Here is a 23,351-nt window from a genome sequence, read left to right as displayed (position 1 = left end):
TCTTCTCAATGTCATTATGTGATTATGTGGCAGTAGAAATAATTTTGTCCTTTTACAGTTCAGATTAACATTTTTCCAATACTTAGTGGAAATTAAACATTGCTGAAAAAAGACACATGTTGTGGAAGTTTTTAACTTGTCCTTATCAGGACAATTTGCAAGAATGCCAAATGCAAAGGAAACTCTGTGGGAGTTTGCACGTTCTCCCCGTGGTTGCGTGGGTTTCCTCCGGGAGCTCCGGTTTCCTCCCACATCCCCCAAAGATGTGCTTTTAGGCTGATTGATTGGGTACTAAATTGTCCCTAAATTGGACCTCCCTGATCCTCGCACGTTAGGCGTAGACTAAAATCATGAATAGGTCACTGAGATAGTAGGACGGCGGCGCGGGCTCGTTGGGCCGAAGGGCCTGTTTCCCGTGCTGTGTTGTTCTTTGTAAACAACAATTTCTATTTCATGAGAAGATTGGTCGGCAAGTGGTCTCCAATTGTTAGAGGTGTTGCCATGAAGAATGCACCAGTCAACTGATGATTAACAGTTAACTGCCAAGCTTTGTTTAAATTCAAACTAGGCAGGTTAGCGACCAGAGTCAACTTGACTGGTTTGAATTTAAATTCACCTTGTCAGTTAACGGCCAGTCATCAATTAACTGGAGCATGTTCCATGACAGTGCTTCTAACATTCAGAATCCACTTGCCAACTGATCAGCACTCTCTTCTCATGAAGTAGACATTGTTGTTCTCTTTACATTTAGTACTTTTGCCCTACTGAGGGCAGAAGAATTCATAGACTCCCACAATGCAGAAGGAGGCCCATCAAGCCTGCACCGACAACAATCCTACCCTTTCCCTATCTCCATAACTCCATGTATTTACCCTGCTAATCCCCCTAGTACCAAGGATCTATTTAGCATGACCAATCCACCTAACCAACACATCTTTGGGCTGTGGGAGGAAACCGGAGCACCCGAAGGAAACCCACAGAGACACAGAGAGAATGTGCAAACTCCACACAGACCTAAGCTGAGAACTGAACCTGGGCCCCTGGTGCTGTGAGGCAGCAGTGTTAACCCACTGTGCTACTGTGCCGCCCAAATGAAAAGCTTCGACAATGTGTCCTTTCACAGCAATACTAAAGATCTGTACTCCAAATGACTATTTGATTGAAATGAAAAAATTTCAGTTCATGTCCATTTACACTGTAAGATGTTTGGCGAATTGTCATTTGGTAACATTTACTAATATAATTCTGAATGTAAATGGCCCAGCCAAATGAAACAAATCTCACGGTATTATCACTCGTTGCTTGCAACACAGCCTCCACTGAACTTGTCTTGCTGGTAGCTGGCATATAATGAAGATTCTGTATCCATTCGATTGCTGAGGCTATTGTCTGTGGAGTAACAGGAACAGCTTTCCCCTGCCACATAACCATTTCTTCCGCCGCCCTGTAGGTCATTAGCAACAAGATAACATAGATTGAGTACTGAATTCATAGGGTAGACATGGGCAAGGATTAAAATAAATCCCGTATGCCTCAACCATGGATATTCTTTTCTCATTGTGCACCCTTTCATTATCTGTATACAACCGTTAAGCATTTAGAAAGCAGGTTTTTTTTTTAATTCATTCGTGGGACATGGATGCCGCTGGTCAGCCTTTACTGCTCATCCCAAGTTGCCTGAGGCAGTTGAGAGTCAACCACATTGCAGTGGCTCTGGAATCACACGTAGGCCAGGTCAGGTAAGGACATGGGCACGTTGCCCCTTGGGCAGTCCAGGGGTTACACACTGGCACTGACAGGGTGCCCATGCTCATGAGGCACCACTCCCCGTCACCCGACCCCCTGGGGGGGCCCTGATTTCCCTCTGTGCACTGCAGCAGGGTCTTCTGCTAGTTTTCCGCGAGTGGCGAGTTACTCTAAACCGTACCCTAGTGAAATACCCCTGGCGGGGTGGGAGATGCTATCGGGCCTGGAGAATTCAGTCCCGGGCCTGATGATGACATTTAAAATAGATTAAAAATAGATTTAAATGACTTGTCCGCTCCCGCCAGTTTCCAGCACAGTATCAACCGTGCCTGCACGGGAAGAGAACACGGGAAGTTATGCGTGAATCCCGCAAAATGGCTGACAAGCACATCTCCCAACGCAACGTGCCAAGAAACATGTGCATCGGGAAGATGGGAGGATTGGGCCCATTATCTTCAAGGGATACACTTTGCATATGAGAGGGCTGCTCCACTTCTCCTCTGACTCACCCACACTCAAAAACCCACCACACCCTCCCACACCTCTGCCCCTAAACTGACCAAACCCTCCCCGCTGAATACCCCAGATAGGCCCCATTCCAGGATCCATTAGACCTTTTTGGAATTAGCTACAAGTCTCAGCAACACCCCGTAATGAATTCCTGGCCCTGTCCAGGCTGCTGGAACTGCCACCCAATCAGATCAGCCAGCAGTTCCCGAGGCAGGACTTCATCCCCAATGAGGAGAGCAAGTCCCACTTGCCACCAATGTAGGCCATCCGCTGTGTGTTATAGCTGGCATGACACGAGTCAGTTTCCAGTCAACTTTCTCTCCAGGGAGTGAGACGTGCACCTATCTCCTACCAAAATGCAGCCCCAAATCATTTGAGCACATAGTCTAGGGAGGCACTGTAGTGCAGTACTGAGTGAGTGCCACATTCTTGGGGGTTTTGATAACTCAAGCTTCAATCACCTAGTCAACTGGATGAGAAAGTTCCCCAGGCACTATTTAAAGAAGACAGCCACCTGGCAGTGCTGGGCCATATCCCAGTCTCAAACAAATTAAATCAGAGCCTTCGCCATATGTGGGATCTTGCTATGTATCTAGCTCATGGTAAAAGGGGAGGATTTTCCAGTCGCCCCTCCTCCTTCTGTGGTGGGATTTCCAGCAGCAGAGGTGGTTCGCCTTTGGCCACTGGCCATTTACGTGTCTCGCCCATTCTACTGTCAGGGAACTCACCGCCGGGACAGGTCACCTTCAGCAGGACCGGAAAACCCCACCGGCAGGAAGGGCTGGAAAATTCACACCGAGATTTTTCAAAGTAGATTATTGTATGGCAAATATTTCAGCATGTTTCTAAGGTGCAATATGGAGGCAAGGGGGGATCAGGATATTGAATTCGATGATCGGCCATGATCAAGATGAATGCGGGAGCAAGCTCGAAGGGCCGAATGGCCTAGTCCTGCTTTAGTTTCTATGCTTCCATGTCAATATGGCTGTAAATCTTGCATTCCTTCTCTATCAAACGGAGAGGACAGCTCAATGCATCTGCTGTTTCATAACTTGAATGCGAATGCCTTATTATTCCACTTTAATAAACAAAATTACACAAAGGAGAAAATACATCGCACTTTACCACAACAAACAGGCATCAACAAATGTAATGAATGCCTAACAAACATCATAATATGGATAAAAATATCCTCACGCAAAAGCAGAAAAACAAACCAGTGCAATATTGTAAACACCCCAGCATTAATGACACACAAAGGATGCTACATTCACAGAATCCCTACAGTGCCATTCAACCCATAGCACCTGCATAATCCCACACAGGCCCTATCCCCATAACCCCACATACTTACCCTGCTAAACCCCCTGAGGAACAATTTAGCATGGCCAATGCACCTAACCCGCACATCTTTGGACTGTGTAAGAGCACCTGGAGGAAACCCACGCAGACACGGGGAGAATGTGCAATTTCCACACAAACAGTGACCGGAGGCCAGAATCAAACCTGGATCCCTGGTGCTGTGAGGCAGCAGTGCTGACCACTGTGTCACCGTGCTGCCCTATCACACTTAGTGCGATTAACTCACTTCAAAACGTGAGCTGGTTTTAAACTTTGCGTTGATGCTGTTTTCATTCTAAGGTGGTCACTTTCTGCTTAATGGCAATGGTTAGAGAATCATAGAATACTGCAGCAAGGAAAGACACCTTTCGGCCCACCAGGTCTGTGATGGTTTGTTTGAAGTTTGTCCCACCCGCACCTCCACCATCCCAGTATTTTTCCCATATCTTTGTAAATTTTCTCCTTCAATTATTTATCCAGTTTCTTTTGGAAGGCTGCAATTAGATCTGTTTTCATCACCCTAGCAGGGTTCCAAATTTGCTGTTCTGAAGGGAGTTGTTCCTCAGGTCCCTTCTAGTTCATCTGCCAATCCCCTCAAGGTTGTGCCCTCCAATTGTTGATCCTTCACTATTGGTAAGCTCAGGGCGATTCTCCCAAAAGAATTCCAGATGTCAAATTCGCATAAAAACTGGAGTAAATTCCGCTGGTTCTTTTTTCAACACGAGTTTCAAAACGAATTTCCCACACTCTGTGTACTGCAGAGTGCACTAGCGAGATTAAGGTGAAAAATCAGGGGGAGGGGTCTTTTCCCGCTGGAGAGGCCAACAACATACCACTGAATGGGTCACAGCGTACGCGCCAAGATCAGCGCATGCGCAGTAGTCGGCACCGCCAGCCCCCCGATCGCTGGCCAGCCCTGCCTCAATGTCTCCCTACGGCCCAATCACTAAATGCCCCCCACCAACACCCCCCCACCCCGCCTCTCCGACATACCCGGGCCAGCCTCGACCTCCCCCCTCCTGGCTGGCCCGATGCCCCACCTCCAGTATGTCCCACTCCCTCTGGCCTGCCCCCTTGGCACTGCCCTAAATAAATCTTTATCTACCCTATCTGAACTGTTCATGATTTCAAAAACGCTCGTCAGGTTTCCTCTTTGCATTCTCTGTTCTAAGCAGAACAACCCCAGCTTCCCCAGCCTATCCATGTAAGTGTAATTTCAGGGAATCTCTTTTGTACCCTCTTCAAAACCTTCATGGCTTTCCTAAAACTTAAACTACAGTGCCCAGCGTTGCACACAATCTCCAGCTAAGGTCAAAGTAGCATTTTATGTTTTATTCTTTTACAGGATGTGGGCATTGTGGACCAGGCAGGATTTGTTGCCCATCTCTAACTGTCATACAGTGCAGAAGGAGACCATTCAGCCCATTGAGTCTACACCAACAACAATCCCACCTATGCCCTATCCCCATAACCTCACATATTTACCCTACTAATTCCTCTAACCTATGCACCCCAGGACACTAAGGGGCAACTTAGCACGACCAACGAACCTAACCCACAAACTCTGGAGTGTCGGAGGAAACTGGAGCATCCAGAAGAAACCCACGCAGACATGAAGAGAATGTGCAAACTTCACGTAGACAGGGCCCAAGCCAGGAATCGAACCCAGGTCCCTGGAACTTGTCCTTGAGAAGGTTTTTCGATGTCCCTACTTATAAAGCCCAGAATCACACATGTTTCATTAACCTCTTTGTCCTGCTACCTTCCAAGGTTAGGATACAAGTGCCGTGGCTAACCAGAGAATTTGTGGGTCTAATCAAAAAGAAAAAAGAGGCATACATAAGGTCCAGGCAGCTTAAAACAGACGAAGCACTGAAGGAAAACAGAGAAAGTAGGAAAGAACTCAAACAGGGAGTTAGAAGGGCAAAAAGGAGTTACAAAATGTCCTTGGCAGACAGGATTAAGGAGAATCCCAAGGCATTTTATACATAAGTTAGGAGCAAGAGGGTTGTCAGGGAAAGAGTCAGAACTCTCAAGAACAAAGGAGGAGAATTATGCTTAGAACTCAAAGAAGTAGGTGAGATCCTAAATGAATACTTTGCATCAGTATTCATAAAGGAGAGAGACACATTGATTGGTAGTATCTCAGAGGGATGTGCAGACCCATTAGAACAAATCACAATTACAAGGGAGGAAGTGTTAGGTGTTTTAGGAAGCATTAAGGTAGACAAATCCCCAGGGCCATATGGCATCTGATTACTGTGGGAGACAAGAGATGAAATTGCTGGGCCTCTAAGAGAAATGTTTGTTTCTTCATTGGACACAGGTGAGGTCCCAGAGGATTGGAGGATCGCAAATGTGGTCCCGTTATTTAAGAAGGGTGGCAAGGATAACCCGGGTAATTATAGGCCAGTGAGCTTGACGTCCATGGTCAGGAAATTGTTGGAGAAGATTCTTAGAGATAGGATCTATACGCATTTAAAACAGAATAGTCTCACTGGCAATAGACCAACATGGTTTTGTACAAGGGAGGTCATGCCTCACAAATTTGGTTGAGTTTTTTGAGGAGGTGACAAAAATGATTGACAAGGGAAGGGCCGTGAATGTCGTCTACATGGATTTTAGTAAAGCATTTGATGATATCCCTCATGGTAGGCTGATGCAAAAGGTTAAATCTCACGGGATCAAGGGTGAGCTAGCCAGATGGGTACAGAACTGGCTTAGCCATAGAAGACAGAGGGTAGCAGTGGAGGGGTCTTTTTCTGATTGGAGGTCTGTGACTAGTGATGTTCCACAGGGTTCTGTACTGGGACTTTTGCCGTTTGTGATATATGTATAAATGATTTGGAAGAAGATGTAGCTGGTCTGATTAAGGTTCATGGTGGGAGATATAGGAGGGGTGTCCGAGGTAGATTCTTTACTCAGAGTGGTGGGGGTGCAGAATAGACTGCCTGGTGCGATAGTGGAGTCCGACACTTCAGGAAATTTCAAGCGGTTATTGGATAGGCACATGGAGCACACCAGAATGATTGGGAGTGGGATAGCTTGATCTTGGTTTCAGACAAAGCTCAGCACATCGAGAGCCAAAGCTCGGCACATCAAGAGCCAAAGCTCGGCACATCGAGAGCCAAAGGAGCTGTACTGTGCTGTACTGTTCTTTTTTTTTCTATGATTAGTAAGTTTGCGGATGACACAAAGATTGCTGGAGTTGTGGACAGTGATGAACATTGTCAGAGAATACAGCAGGATACCGACAGGCTGGAAAATTGGGCAAAGAAATGGCAGATGGAATTTAATCCAGATAAATGCAAAGTGATGCATTTTGATTGATCTAATGCAGGCGGGAGCTATACAATAAATGGCAGAACCATCAGGAGTATAGACACACAGAGAGATCTGGGTGTGCAAGTCCACAGGTCCTTAAAGGTGGCAACACAGATCGAAAAGGTGGTGAAGAAGGCACATGGCATGCTTGCCTTTATTGGATGGGGCCTAGAATATAAAAGTTGGCATATAATGTTGCCGTTATATAGAACGTTGTTTAGGCCATATTTGGAATACTGCATATAGTTCTGGTCACCACACTACCAGGAGGACGCAGAGGCTTTGGAGAGAGAGTACAGAAAAGGTTTACCAGGATATTGCCTGGTATGGAGGGTCTTAGCTATGAGGTGAGATTGAGTAAACTAGGGTTGTTCTCCCTGGAAAGACGGAGGTTGAGGGGCGACTTAAAAGAAGTTTATAAAATTATGAAGGGCATCGATAGGGTGAACAGTTGGAAGCTTTTTCCCAGGTCAGAAATGACAAACACAAGAGGTCACAAGTTCAAGGTAAGGGAGGCAAGGTTCAGTACAGATATGCGGGGGACGTATTTTACACAGAGGGTGCTGGGGGCCTGGAATGCACTACCAAGCAAGGTGGTTGAGGCAGAAACACTAGGATCATTTAAGACTTATCTAGATAGTCACATGAACAGACTGGGAATAGAGGGATACAAACGGATGGTCTAGTTAGGAACACATGATCGGTGCAGTCTTGGAGGGCCGAAGGGCCTGTTCCTGTGCTGTATTGTTCTTTGTTACTGCACAATCTGCCTCTCTATTGTTGCGTCCCCTTTCAAATTGTACCATTTTACATGTATTTAACTCCCTATTCTTCCAACCACACCAACCATAACAAACTGGCATCCACAAATTTAATGAGTGCTTAGCAAGCATGATATTAAGACAAAAATATCCTAAAACAGAAGCAAAACAACAAACCAGAATCACACCCTAAATACTCCAGCACCAATGATGCACAGAGGGTGTTGTATCTACTGTCATCAAGCATGTTGAAATGTGATCTGGTGTTTAAGTTCATGTTCATGCTTTTTTAACCCCAAATAACTCGATGTATCAAAATATATCACCTCAGACTCATAGAAACACAGAAACATAAAAATAGAAGATAGGAGCAGGAGGAGGCCATTTGGCCCTTTGACCCTGCTCCGTCATTCATCATGATCATGGCTGATCATCCAACTCAATAGTCTGATCCTGCTTTTTCCCCATAACCTTTGATCCCATTCACCCCAGCCATCTCTTGAATAAAGTCAATGTTTTGGCATCAACTACTTCCTGTGGTAATGAATTCCACAGGCTCACCACTCTCTGGGTGAAGAAACGCTTCCTCACCTCCGTCCTAAATCCATTACCACAGGAAGTAGTTGATCTGCAATAAATTTCAGCGGCCATCTATTCACCTCAATGACACAGTGGTTAACATTGCTGCCTCGCAGCGTCAGGGGCTCAGGTTCAATTCCCAGCTTGTGTCTCTGACTGTGTGAAGTCTGCACATTCTTCCCGTGTCTGCGTGGGTTTTCTCTGGATGCTCCACTTTCCTCCCACAGTCGGAAAGACGTGCTGCTTAGGTGCATTGGCTAAAAGGTCATCATAAAAGTTTATTTATTAGTGTCACAAGTAGGCTTACATTAACACTGCAATGAAGTTACTGCGAAAATCTCCTATTCGCTACACTCCAGCGCCTGTTTGGATATACTGAGGGAGAATTTAGCACGGCCAAGTCACCTAACCTGCACATCTTTGGACTGTGGGAGGAAGCCAGAGCATCTGGAGGAAACCCAGGTAGAGACTGGGAGAACGTGCAAACTCCATACACACAGTGGCTCGGGTCTGCGAAGCTATGAGGCAGCGGTGCTAATCACTGTGCCACCATGCCACCCAGGCAGAAAAAGTGGAAAATACTTATATTGTATTTATAAATTTATAGATTTTATATATATTTTAGATTTACATATGTTTATAGATATTTATACTGTAGAGCAAGGGAATGAAAGTTGAATCATTTTGGCTTTGACAAAGATTGCCTGGACTCGAAACGTCAGCTCTTTTCTCTCCTTACGGATGCTGCCAGACCTGCTGAAATTTTCCAGCATTTTCTTTTTTGGTTTCAGATTCCAGCATCCGCTGTAATTTGCTCTTATCCATTATCTTCGGGATTTTGACATATTTATGTGCGAAGCTAGTGTAGCTGACCTAGCATTGAAACAGTGCAAAACAACTCGCATAACACAAAACTTCTGTCACCTTAAAAAGCCTTGATGTGAAATGCTCCCTAATGTGGAATGATTGTTCAGTGACATTGCAGAAAAGTCACGTCCGTGGGTGCTGGGAGTATCTTTTTTTGTTTCAAAACATAAATTTGGGGGAAATAATATGTGGCCTTTAACTGAGGTCCTCTGCAGTTCTCAAATAATAGAAACAGCTGTCTTTAAAAATGGAACAGTGTGTGTATATAAAATGTAGTATTGACTATTCTCTCCTGGCTTTGTTTCTATTTCTCCTACAAACACCAATAAAGAGCCCTAATAATTGCAAGGAATTGTGAAATTCAAAACTCGGTGTCATGGGTATAAGACAGTTACTATAAATCCAACTGGGAATTCAGGAAGACTCCACAGTAATTAAACTCTCTGGTGTGTCCAGAGGTTACACAAACAGATAAAAATCCTTCCTACACGCTGAGCAGGTGAGAAACCTCTCCCCCAGCATCAGTGTGTTGGTGTATAGTGAGTTGAGATGATCAACTGAACTCAGTCCCACAGAAACAGTCGCTAAATGGTATCTTATCAGTGTTGGTGGGCCATCAGTTACCCCAATTTTCTATGGCAGTTCCTGGAGTTGAGCGTTCAAACACGTTTTTTACCCAGAAATTAGTTAGAATATAGAACTTGCCATTACACTAATTGGTGGAGGAGAATAGGATGGACACATTTAATGGGAAGTTAAACAAGTACATCCGTGGCATACTGCACAGTGGTTAGTGCTGCTGCCTCAAAATGCCAGGGATCTGGGTTCAATTCCAGCCTTGGTTGAGTGTCTGTGTGAAGTTTGTACATTCTCCCAATAGTTGCCTGGGTTCCTTATGGGAGGTCTGGTTTCCTCCCACATGGATTGGCCATCCTAAATTGCCCCTTCATGTCCCAATATGTGTAGGTTAGGGAGATTAGCCAAGGGAAATGTGTGGGGTTACGGGGAGAGGATCTCGGTAAGAGACTCTATTGGAGACCTGATGCAGACTCCATGGGCCAAATGGCCTCATCTAGATGGTAGGGATTTGATGAGGGAAATGGAATAGGTATGTGGATGTCATTAGGTAAGGGTGGAAGGAGGCTTGAATGGGGTGTAAACACTGGCATAGACCAAAGCGGTGTTATTCTGTACTGGAAATTCACTATAGAAGACATTTTATGTAAACCAAATGCCTCACTTTGTGATTTGACGAGGAGTTATGGGCAGTACAATTCCACACAGTTTTTAGACTTCCGTGTATATACAACTAGCAACACCCCTTGTCATGGAATGCACCCTCACCAGTAGATCCAACTTATATTTGGACTTCACACATCTGGTAACCCTCCAAAATCCTTCATCCTCCAACCCACTTCCTTGATGATCTTGTCACCCTGAGCGGATCAGGAAAGGATCATGCTACACAATGCAGCACTTTGTCACTGCAGCAAGTGAACAGTGCATGAACTGCACTTGGGAAATAGTTGGGCATTCTGAACCCCAGCCTTATTTTGACACAAGGTAATTTTCAAAGATGCCACTCTAGGGAAGTAGGTGTTTAACCCATTCTGTCTCCCCATGTTTATCAAAGGAACCAGTGATTAGCTGTCTTATGTATTATCTTTTTAAATACAAGTCTAGAAATCTGAGCATGAATAAACAGTAACTGTGGCTGAGAACACAAATTCCCAGAATAAGAACCTGCAGCACCTCTCAGTAAACGATCCCTGCTTAAGAATGGAAAGTTTTTAATCAGAGTTCCACCAACTTAAAATACACTTCCATTTTTATTTTTAAAAAAACTCATTTTAGGGATAAGGATTCAAATGAGCTTACACCTAAATCTGAAACAAAAACTGATAAAGCTGGAAAATTTCAGCAGGTCTGACAGCTTCTGTGGAGAGAGAATGGAGCCAACCCATAGGGTCATCCAGACTCGAAACGTTGGCTCTATTCTCTCTCCACAGAGGTTATCAGACCTACTGAGATTTTCAAGCATTTTCCGTTTCTGTTTCAGATTCCAGCATCTGCAGTATTTTGCCTTTACCTAAATCTTGTTTGATTTGATTTGATTTATCATTGTCACATATATTAGTATACAGTGAAAAGTATTGTTTCTTGCAGGCTATACAGACAAAGCATACTGTTCATAGAGAAGGAAATGAGAGAGTGCAGAATGTAGTGTTACAGTCATAGCTAGGATGGAGAGAAAGTTCAACTTAGTGCAAGGTAAGTCCATTCAAAAGTCTGACAGCAGCAGGGAAGAAGCTGTTCTTGAGTCGGTTGGTACGTGACCTCAGACTTCTGTATCTTTTTCCCAACGGAAGAAGCTGGAAGAGACAATGTCCGGGTGCATGGGGTCCTTAGTTATACTGGCTGCTTTGCTGAGGCAGCAGGAAGTGTAGACAGGGTCAATGGATGGGAGGTTGGTTTGCGTGATGGATTGGGCTACATTCACGACCTTTTGTCATTTCTTGCGGTCTTGCACAGAGCAGGGGCCATTCCAAGCTGTGATAAAACTCATTCATCAACTACATCGACAAAGACATGCTGTATCCACTTCATAACCGCAATGTACAGGATTTTCTTTTGCAAGATAAAAATTGTGCACTGTCTGGTGATCTTCAGAAAGAGCCCTCTCTAAATTACTGCAGAGGCATTTTTCTGTGTGCTTTTGACAAGGCTAAAAATAAGTGCCACATCTTATTTGGCTGATTGGCAGAGTAATTCCTTATTGTTTTTCAGATTAATGAATGTAGGTCATTTGAACAATCTAAATTCAACACCATGCATGGAGGGTTCCTGTGCAAAATAGATTCCATTATAATTCCGCATCGATCATTCCATCTTAATACACACTGGAGCCTTTAGCAAATGGAGTGTGTAATCTTAATGGGATGTGGAAATTAGATCCATGGAATGTATTAATCATGCCTAGAGGTTAACTGAACTGGCGTTTTTGGAATTAAGCTGAAATCAATAGACAGTTGAAAAATTTAGCCGGTTTTCTTACAGTAGCCTAGTCTTTAGCTTTCCTTTAATGAGTAGGTTTAATTTCACTATTTGTAACAAGTTGATCAATAAGAATCATAGAATCCTTACAGTGCAGAAGAACGCCATTCAACCCATTGAGCATGCACTGACAACAATCCCACCCTATCCCTGCCCACATATTTACCCTGCTAATCCACCCTGAAACAAGGGGCAACTTAGCATGGCCAACCAACCTAACCCACACATCTTTGGCGTGTGGGAGGAAACTGGAGCACCCAGAGGAAACCCACACAGGCATGGGGAGAATGTGCAAGTTCCAGGTAGACAGCAACCCAACCCGAGAATCAAACCCAGGTCCCTAGACTGTGAAGCAGCAGTGCTAACCACTGTGCCACCATACCACCCAAAGTCTGAATAAAGTGGGTTCACCACATTAACTAAGCAATTAAGACTTCTTCAAACTCATGACGCTTGGCGGAGTTACCAACAAGGTGGGCTCATCCTGAGGATGAATTGGCTGTAGGAAACAGAGAGTCAATGGATATTTTTTTCAGGCTGGAGGAAGGATTGTAGTGTTGCTGGCCCGAGATCATTATTCACACACTTGCTTTTCCCGATATAGATTAATGAGCTAGAATGGATCTTGGTGCGCAGGGGGCAATCTCAAAGTGTGTAGGTGAGTCGAAACTTGTGAACTGTGAAAAGTTCAGTGTTGAATCTCAAAAAGACACAGACATTCATGGAGTGGACAAATAGGTGGCAGATGAAGTTTAATATGGAGAAGTGTCAGGTGATGCATTTTGGTGGGGTGAACATGGACAGACAACATAAAACAAGGAGTACAATTCTAAAGGGGGCGCAGGAGCAGAGGGATCTGGCTGTATATGTGCAAAACTTATTGAAGGTGGCAAGACAGGTGGAGAAGGCAGTTAATAAACCATATAGCTTTACTAATAAATGGGGAAATGGTGGCATAGTGGTTAGTACCATTGCCTTTTTAGCACCAGGGACCTGGATTCGAATACAGGCTTGGGTCACTGCCTGTATGCAGTCTGTGTGGGTTTCCTCTGTGTCCTCCGGTTTCCTCCCACAGTCCAAAGGATGTGCTGGTTGGGTGCATTGGTCATGCTAAATTCTCCCTCAGTGTACCCAAACAGGTGTGTGGCAACAAGGGATTTTCTCAGTAACTTTATTGCAGTGTTAATGTAAGCCTACTTGTGACACTAACTAATAAACTGGGGCATAGAGTACAAGAGCATGGGGGTTATGCTGAACTTTCACAAGACACCAGTTAGACCTCAACAGGAATACTGTGCACAGTTCTGGGTACCACACTATTGGAAGGATGGGAATACTTTCTGTGCAGCAGAGGTTATAAGAATGGTTCCAGGAGTGAGAAACCTCAACAATGAAGATGGATTGGAGAGACTTGGAGAGAAGAAGGCTAAGAGGAGATTTGATAGAGATGTTCAAAATCATGAGGGGGCTGGACAGAGTAGGTAGGGAGAAACTGTTCCTGCTTGTAAAATGATCAAGAACGAGATGGCAGAGATTTAAAGTGATTTGCAAACGAAGCAATTGCGTTGTGCAAAAAATCTTTTTCACAGAGTGAGTGGTCTGGGGTCTGGAATGCACTGTCTGGAAGTGTAGCAGAGGCAGGTTCAATCCAGGCATTCAAGAGAGCATTAGATGATCACCTGAATAGAAACAATCTTCAGGGGTACAGGGGAAAAAGGCTGGGGAATGGCACTAAGTCATGATGTTCGTTTGGAGAGCTGGTGCAGACATGATGGGCCAAATGGCCTTCTTCTCTGTTGCAATGATTCTGTGGCAGGATGTAGTTCAGATACAAATCTTCAGCCTTGAACACCATCCATCTCTAGTAAGCTAATTATCTACATATTATTTATGTTCATCATCATGACACAGGAGGAAGCCATTTAACCCACTGAGCCTGGTCTGCATTCAATTCAATATAACAGTCCTGGGGCAAAACCATAAATCAGAATAACCATGTGTACTGAAAGGCCCCAAATGAAGAAATTACCAAAGAGATTCCACATTTTGGAGCTTACACTTCAATGTGACTCTGAACCAACATAAATTAAACATGAAATCACAGGCAGATGAGATTTCAAATAAAAGGAATAAATTCACTTTGATACAAAAAGGACACAATTTCAACCACTGGGGTGGCACGGTGGCACACTGGTTAACTCTGCTGCCAGGGATCCAGGTTCCATTCCAGCCTCGGGTCACTGTGTGTGCAGAGTTCGCACATTCTCTCCATGTCTGCATGGGATTCCTCCGGGTGCTCCAGTTTCCTCCCACAGTCCGAAAGATGTGCTGGTTAGGTGGATTGGCCATGCTAACTTCTCCCTCAGTGTACCCGAAGAGGTGTTGGAGTTCGACACAGTAACTTCATTGCAGTGTTAATGTAAGCCTACTTGTGACTGATAAATAAACTTTAAAACTTTATTCTCCTTTGGCACATTAGGTATTATGTCATAGAATCATAAAAACCCACAGTGCAGAAGGAAGCTTTTCGGCCCATCGAGCCTGCACCAACAACAATCCCACCCAGGTTCTATTAATCCTCTGACACTCAAGAGCAAATTAGCACAGCCAATCCACCTAACCCACATATCTTTGGACTGTGGGAGGAAACCGGAGCACCCGGAGGAAACCCACACAGACACGAGGAGAATGTGCAAACTCCAAACAGACAGGGACCCAAAGCCAGAATCAAACCTGGGTTCCTGGTGCTGTGAGCAGATTGATACACCCAGACTGGAGGCAGTGCAGTCAGTGCAATTTGTGACTGGGAATACTTTGTACTGGGAGTAGTGGGGACCCAGAGCATTCAGGGTTACATTGCCATCTATCTTTAAGTTTGTTGCTTATCTGTACCGCTGTGAGGCTGACACAGGCTGCTCTCACTCAGACCTGCCACTACAGTTGCTTTGTCCATATTATGCTTCTCCTCGTCCTCCTCCTCCTCCTTCTCAGAAGATGACAAGTGGTTTGCAGCTGCTTTCTCTGGAAGCTCCTTACACAAGGAACAGCACCTTTCTGGAGACCCTTGCTGGGATATTCTGAAAGGCATCCTCAGAGCTGTCAAGGCTGAATCTCATTTACAGAGAGCCAGTGGCCTGCTCAATGACTGCACTAGTGCTGATGTGGCTCTGACATCAATTCTCCTTGGCACTGCTGGCGGGGATCCAGGCATTTGTCAACAGCCAGTTCCTCTGAGGATAGCTCCTGTCTCCGAGGAGCCACCTGCTCAGTTTGTTTGGCGGTGCAAACACCTGGTATTGACTTGCCTGGCGCAGGATCTCGGAACCATGGCAGCTTCCAGGAAACCGTGCACGTACATGCATGAGAAACTTACTGTGGTCACAGACAATAAGCGCACTGAAGGAGTGAAATCCCTTCCAGTTGATGAACACTACACAATGATCTGATGGCGCTTTGATTGCCACATGTGGGCAGTCGATGATCCCCTAAAGCTGCGGCAGTCCAACCATGAAGGCAAGAATTTTCTAAGTCTGACTGGCCTCATCAGTGTCAAAGCGCACAAATTGGGCCTTGGTAAACACTGGGAGGTGGGCTTGTCATTTTGAAGAATCTGAAAGCCCTTAGATAGCACTCAGCTGATGGCTGACAGGAAATGTAGGTGCAAAAGAGTCCTGGTGACCCTAATGGCCACTGGCAGGAGATGTCCGCTCAGCCTTCTTGGAAGGCAGTGTTGTTCCAAAAGGCGAGAGATATCAACACAGACTGCCACTAGGGTCTCCTGAGGCAATGTTTCTCAGTTACACCGAGGGAGTTGACCGTTTATCTCTCAGTCCTGTTTGGATGGTATTGCCTGCTTTGAAGTGCAATTCTATTTGTCCCCTTGGTCTTGCAGAGTGGAGAATCCAGGCAGCTAGTGTTGCTACTGCTTGTTCCCTAGTTGCCTCTTCCAAAGTCGATATAAGGTAATGGCTTCTACAGTAAGAAATCTCACAACACCAGTTTAACATCCAACAGGTATATTTAGAATCATGAGCTTTCAGAGCACTGCTCCTTCATCAGGTGAGTCAATCTGGGTTGGGGAGAGAGAATTTGGCACAAGACTAAAAGTCAGTTTCACGCTGGTGTGGATTTCCCGCGGGATCTTCCTCTGCTGCTCGCCATGGAGCATGGGGAAACCCACTGGAAGCCAGCGTAAAATCAGTTTGTATCCCACTAATGAGATGCGGATGAAGATCTGACCCGAATCATCTTTCCCCACCCCAGATTCTCACCAGCAGGAAAACAGGCCACTCCAGGATGCCTGGAATAACATGGCGTGCAGGGGCCAGGACTCACTTGAACAACACCTGGGGCTGCCTCCAGAGTTCAAGATGGAGACCGCCAGCAACCCTGTACCCCAAAACCCCACAACAGAGGATGGACGGGGGAGGGGGGTGGAGGATATCTCTAGTTGGATCTTCCTGGTTCGATATCTTCAAGGAGGTCCAACGCCCAACCTTAGCTTGCCCCTGGAGATCTATCTTCTTTTTCAGGATGTCTATCTTCTCTCTTCAACAGTGAGTGCCTTTTCAACAGGCCATAAGAACATAAGAACATAAGAAATAGGAGCAGGAGTAGGCCATCTGGCCCTTCGAGCCTGCCCCGCCATTCAATAAGATCATGGCTGATCTGTCGTGGCTCAGTTCCACATTCCCGCCCTCTCCCCATAACCCTTAATCCCCTCTCTTATCAAAAACCCATCAACCCTCTTCTTAAAAATATTTAGCGAGGCAGCCTCCACCACTTCAACAGGCAGAGAATTCCAGAGATTCACCACCCTTTGAGTGAAGAAGTTCCTCCTCAACTCCGTTCTAAACCGTCCCCCCTTTATCTTGAGGCTGTGCCCCCTAGTCCTACTGTCCTTTCTGAGCGGGAAGAGTCTCTCCACCTCTATCCTATCCATCCCATTCATCATCTTATACGTCTCAATGAGATCTCCCCTCATTCTTCTAAACTCTAACGAGTACAAGCCTAGTTTATTCAGCCTCTCCTCATAGCTCAACCCCCTCAACTCCAGCATCAGCCTAGTAAACCTCCTCTGCACTCCCTCCAAGGCCAAAATATCCTTGCGTAAGTGCAGCGACCAAAACTGCACACAGTACTCCAGCTGCAGCCTCACCAATGCCCCATACAGCCGCAGCAAGACCTCCCTACTTTTATATTCAATCCCCCTCGCTATGATAGCCGGAATCGCACAATCAGGCTCGCCCTGCCATGGAACATGGTGCAAAACAGCAAGCTACACAATTAATAAGGTCGGGGTTGGAGATTATGGTCTCTGCAGTGGGAAATACTCCTCGTCTCCCAGCTCCGCCACTGGACTAGATCTGAGATGGGAGAACTACGCACCCTCTTTAATTGTTTTTCCAAATGTCGGTCTCATGAACCAGTTTTGCTGTTGTGCTCTTACCATGCGCACCCTGCCACACAGCTGGAGGGAAAAACAGCACGAGCTGTTGAAGCCGGAATGTTAAATTAAAGGTTAAATTGTCAATTAGTTGCAATTTAACATATTTAAATATCTCACCTCACACATTCGCTACTGAATGCACGCCTGTTAAATGCCAACAACCAGCAGGAACATGTTCCCCCCACATTGCCAATGTTCGTGGTTTTAAACACCCCTGCCCACCCCTCCCCCCCACACAGGCACCCAAGCCTGTTCGCCCGCCACTTCTAGTAAATAAAATTGCGCCCAACATCCCAGCTGATGCCTCACCAGTGAATTAATCATTTTGCCAATTTTTAAAAATAATAACACATAGGCTGGAATTTTACTGGCACATCTGCCCTGGAATTGGGGCAGGCGAGGCTCGCAGAACGGCATTCTCTGTTGACCTGGGGCAAATCTTACAACCCTCAGGTGGGTGAGGCAGTAAAATTCCGGCAATAAAGTCCAACACAGTTAGTGACAGCCAAAGTGGGCAGAATCCAAAATCATACAATACAGGATTTCCCCAATGAGGAATCGCAATTTGCTTTCCTGCGGAAAATGTTGTTCGTGCCATTACAGGCTAGTCAAGGACATTGCTTGTCACTCATCTCAAATCTGTCATCGACCCTAAAACATCGAGAAAGGTCATCAGTGCAGAATCTCAGAAATAAAGATACGGCTGGTTCAACAACATTTGCCTCACCTGATAAGATTAACCTTTCCGATCATTGCCACCTGCTCCCGGAGGACCATGCAAAGGGCATCAAGGGAAAGATGGAACAGGCTCAGGGGCATCGGGGCGAAGTCTAAGACAATGACGATACAGCGTTCCTGTATCACGCCAAAGAGCTGCTTGCTGCCACTGGTCAGCCACTCCAACCGTCGCTGGAAGAATCTTATTGCCCTGGTCAGGGCAACGGCAAACTGCTGGAGCTGTTCTTTACTGACCGTGAGCTGCGGAGGAGAAGACAAACAGCTGACAGTATTTGTCGACACATTCAGAAATATTTGAAATGAAGCCACTTTGGCTTCTCAACCCAGATTTATGGTGAACCATAAATGGTGAAAGGCTGCAAGTGTTTGATTGTTTGAAATAGTTCTGTACATAGCTGTATCCTTGCTAGAATCACCAGTGATCCAGCTGACATCTAACACTGACATTTTCAATATTTATTTCGTAATTTCCATTTATTCACTTACACCAAGAGCTTTTACAAGTTCAGTTCGGAGAGGGGCTTATTTTTGGAGGAGGTGAGCAGGAAAATGAGAAAATAACTCATTTTATATTTCTTAACATCATAAAGCAGAATTTTTCTATAATTTGTCAGAGTGTCAGGCTCTGGCTGAAATCCAGTGTGTCTTTCTCTAGATCATAGAATCCCTATAGTACAGAAGGCGGCCATTTGGCCCATCGAGTCTTACTGACCATAATCCCAAGCCCTATTCCCATTGCTCCGGGCATTTACCCTGCTAATCCTCCCAACACCAGGACCAATTTAGCATGGCCAATCCAACTAACCCGCACATCTTTGGAGTATGGGAGGAAACCAGAGCACCCAGAGGAAACCCACACAGATATGTCAACCATTTTGACAGAAACAACAGCAGACAAAATGGGAGCACTGTCTTTGTGGTGTTTGCATGTTCTCCTTGTGTCTGCATGGGTTTCCTCCCACAGTCCAAAGATGTGTGAGTTAGGTTGATTGGTCATGCTAAAATTGCCCCTTAGCATCCTAAGATCCTTAGGTTAGAGGGATTAATGGGTAATAATATGCAGGGATATGGGGGTTGGGCCTGGGTGGGATTGTGGACGATGCAGACTCAATGGGCCGAAGGGCCTCTTTCTGCACTGTATGATTCTATGATTATTTATTTTTAAACATAGTTCAATTTTTCACAGTGAGGTTCTGATCACCAGCAAGGAATGGGGGAAAGAAATTTAGAAAATGAGATCTCGCTGGCAATAATTTCATTTATTGACTCTCACAGTATTTTAGAGGTCTACAGCATGGAAACAGGACCTTCAGACCAACTTGTCAATGCCGCCCTTTTTTTTAAACCCCGAATCTAGTCCCAGTTGCCTGCATTTGGCCCATATTCCTCTATATCCATCTTACCCATGTAACCGTCTAAGTGCTTTTTAAAAGACAAAATTGTACCCGCCTCCACTACTACCTCTGGCAGCTTGTTCCAGACACTCTGTGTGAAAAAATTGCCCCTCTGGACACTGTTGTATCTCTCCCCTCTCACCTTAAACCTATACCCTCTAGTTTTAGACTCCCCTACCTTTGGAAAAAAATATTAACTATCTGGCTGATCCCTCATTATTTTATAAACCGCATTAATTTGTGCCAGTGTTGCCATTCTTGCTGACTGTGAACGGGGGCACAAAATCACCCCAAAAGAGTTTTGTAGCACACAAGAGGCCCTTCAGCCCATTGTGTCTGCGCTGTCCATCAAGTAGCTATTTATTCAAATCCCATTTCCGAGCAATTAGGCGACACCCTGTGTGCTTTGGCATCTCAAGAGCTCATCTAAATTCTCCTTAAATTTTGATATATCCAACAACAGAGAACTAACTACAGCATCTTGGCATTTAAGGCCATTACCATTGCTCAGTCCCCGACTATCAACGTTCTGGGGATAACCACTGACCAGAAACTAAATGACTAGCTGTATAAATAATGTGGCTACCAGAATAGGTCAAAGGTTAGAAATTCTGCAGCGAGTAGCTCACCTCCTGACTCCCAATGTCCGTCCATCATCTACGAGGCACAAGTCAGGAATGAGATGGAATATTCAGCACTTGACTGGATGAGTACAGCTCCAACAACACGCAAGAAGCTCAACACCATCCAGGCAAAGCAGCCCACTTGATTGGCACTCCATCCACAAACATTCACTCCCACCACCACCACCGCACAGCAAGCAGCAGTGTGTACCATCTACAAGATGCACTGTAGGAACTCACCAAGCCTCCTGGGGCAGCACCTTTCAAACCCATGACTAAATGCCATCTAGAAGGGCCAGGACAGACACATGGGAACATCACCGCCTGCAAGCTCCCCTCCAAGCCACTCACTATCCTGACTTGGAAATATATTGCCGTTCCTTCACTGTCACTGGGGTCAAAATCCTGGAATTCCCTCCCTAACAACACTGTGGGTGTAACTACTCCACATGGACTGCAGTGGTTCATGAAGGCAGCTCACCACCACCTTCTCCAGGGCAATTAGGGTTGGGCAATAAACACTGGCCCAGCCCACACCCCTTGAGTGAATTTTTTATAAAATTCTCTCCCAAATCCCATCTGCTTTTCCCCTCATCACTGCTCACCATTTCCATCTGTAACAGGCCCTGATGGGCTTATCCCTCACACGCAGGGCTTTAAAGAACTTGAGAGATTAGAGTCCAATATTCAGCTGCATTGAGTGTGCAACAATCCAAGTAAGAGTCGCGTAGTAACAGATTCCATCCAGGCAGCTAAATATTATCTTTGGTTCACAGTTGCTGCTTTAATGGAAGATGTGCTACAGCAGCCACCAAAAAGACAGAAACACTTTGGAACGATGGGGCAGTTTAAAAAGATGCTTATTTTCAGACTAAGTCCCAACTGAAAAGCTTCAAAATCCATGCCAAACTCGAAGAAAAGACCAGATCCCAACTGTATGATTCTCAGGCTCCAAGATAAAAGGTCACATCTGTTTCCCACATTGGACCACTTCCATCACCTCTGCCTGAGAGATGAGCTGCACAGCACGGCTCTGAATACAAGGCAAAACTGTCACCTCTGATTATATGACAGGCACCCGTCCAGTGTAAGTCATTGCACCTGGTATCTATCCAGGTATCCAGGCTCCTCACATCAGCATGGCCTTCGTAAACAGAAAGGACTTGCACTGAATTAACATTCAGGTAGTATCTGGCCAGAGAAACATTAGTTTTGTCATGGTGCTCATTGTCAAGGAATTCCTCCTGGCCAGATTTTACACTCCCATTCAAACTCTGATCAGTTAGGGGATCAAGGTTCATGGGGAAAGGACAAGAATGTGGGCATGAAGAATGTTGGATCAGCCATGATCCTATTGAATGGCTGGGCAGACTCGAGGGGCCGAATGGCCGACTCTTGTTTCTATTTCTTACGGTCTTATGGAAGGGGCCTTTCATTTGGCCACTTAAAATGGTTCAATTGATCTCTGGGTAAGCGGTTCCTGCAGCCAGCAAGGTGGTATGGTTGGCAGAAGATGACATGCATAGCACCTGCCACCCCCTCGTTGTCAGGATCATCCACTCTTGCCACTAGTGGGCATCATGCTGCCTCACAGTGTCAGGGACTCGTGTTCAATTCCCGGCTTGGGTCACTGTCTGTGTGGAGTTTGCACGTTCCTCCCATGTGTGCGTGGGTTTCCTCCGGGTGCTCCGGTTTTCTCCCACAGTCCAAAGATGTGCAGGTTAGGTTGCTTGGCCATGCTAAATTGCCACTTAGCGTCAGGGGAACTATTACAGTAAATACGTAGGGCTATGGGAATAGGGCCTGGGTGGGATTCCGGCCTGTGAAGGCTAGATGGGCCAAATGGCCTCCTTCTGCACTGTGGGGATTTTATGATTCAATGTAGTCAATGGATTGAATTTCTTGTGGCGAGTCCTGCCTGAACGGAGCATGAAAGTTGCAACCATTAGCTCTGTTTCTCTCTCCACAGATGCTGTCTGCGCTGCTTCGTGTTTCTGGCACTCTTTATTTATGACAGATGTGGACACAAGAAGGAGAAAAGCAAAAGCAGAGATTTACAAATACAAATTGCCCATGTTCCTGCATTCTGGTTCACACACTTACATTGTAAATCCTACCATCCTTCCGCGCGTACTGACGGAACAAGCCTTCTCCGTAACATGACGACACGGGCTTCCCCAGTCGACAGTTGAATTCTGCAAGACAAAATAAATGTGATTAACAAGACAATCTGTGTGCCTGCTTGAAATATCAGTAAAACGGACTGTCTGGTTTCCCAGCATAGAATTACCTTTAGGCACAGAGGCTGGAATCTTATCACCGTTCTCACCGGCAGGATTTTCCTATCCTGCCACAGTGAACAGAGATTTGGCTGGGCGCCAAATTCTCCGACCTCACTGCCCGCGAGCGTGGCGAAAACAGCGGTAAGATTGTGTTCCTGTCATACCAGAAGGTCAATGAATGTCCATTAAAGTGTAGTAAATGCCAAGACAAACACTCCCAGTGTAATGTAGTAATCTTTTCTTGATGTATAACCACATTTTGTCAAGCCAAAAAAATGGCCAGTAAATGGCAGAAACCTTAAGAGTATTGATAGGCAAAGAGATCTGCGTATACAGGTATACAGGTCACTGAAAGTGGCAACGCAGATGGAGAAGGTAAGTCAAGACAGCATAAAGCATACTTGCCTTCATCAGCCAGGGCACTGAGTTTACAAATTGCCAAGTCATGTTGCAGCTTTATAAAACCTTAGTTAGGCCGCACTTGGAATACAGTGTTCAATTCTGATTTGCCACACTATCAAAAGGATGTGGAGGCTTTGGAGAGGGTACAGAAAAGATTTATCAGGATGTTGCCTGGGAATGGAAGACATTAGATAGGAGGAGAGGTTAGAGAAACTTGGCTTGTTCTCACTGGAACGACAGAGGTTGAGGGGCGACCTGATAGAAGTCTACAAGATTATGAG

At 45.5% G+C, this 23,351-nt stretch overlaps 1 protein-coding gene across 1 annotated transcript in view; it reads right to left on the bottom strand.

Annotated features, from left to right (window-relative positions):
- LOC145349313 (von Willebrand factor A domain-containing protein 3B-like) overlaps window positions 1-15,270 on the bottom strand; it is a 119,571-nt gene extending 104,301 nt beyond the window's left edge. Inside the window, exons 1-4 of the mRNA XM_080197813.1 lie at window positions 15,075-15,270; window positions 7,779-7,834; window positions 2,985-3,037; window positions 1,285-1,444 (exon numbers count right to left, since the gene is read on the bottom strand). Coding sequence (XP_080053939.1) covers window positions 1,285-1,444; window positions 2,985-3,037; window positions 7,779-7,834; window positions 15,075-15,270 — 465 coding nt within the window. The remainder of the gene's footprint in view (window positions 1-1,284; window positions 1,445-2,984; window positions 3,038-7,778; window positions 7,835-15,074) is intronic.
- Window positions 15,271-23,351: the final 8,081 nt, after the last annotated feature.

Source organism: Carcharhinus amblyrhynchos, chromosome 10 (genome assembly GCF_965287045.1).
Source record: "Carcharhinus amblyrhynchos chromosome 10, sCarAmb.v2.hapA, whole genome shotgun sequence".
Classification (NCBI taxonomy): domain Eukaryota; kingdom Metazoa; phylum Chordata; class Chondrichthyes; order Carcharhiniformes; family Carcharhinidae; genus Carcharhinus; species Carcharhinus amblyrhynchos.
The sequence above is the reverse complement of the archived record's forward strand: the minus strand, read 5'-3'. Positions and strand labels throughout refer to the sequence as shown.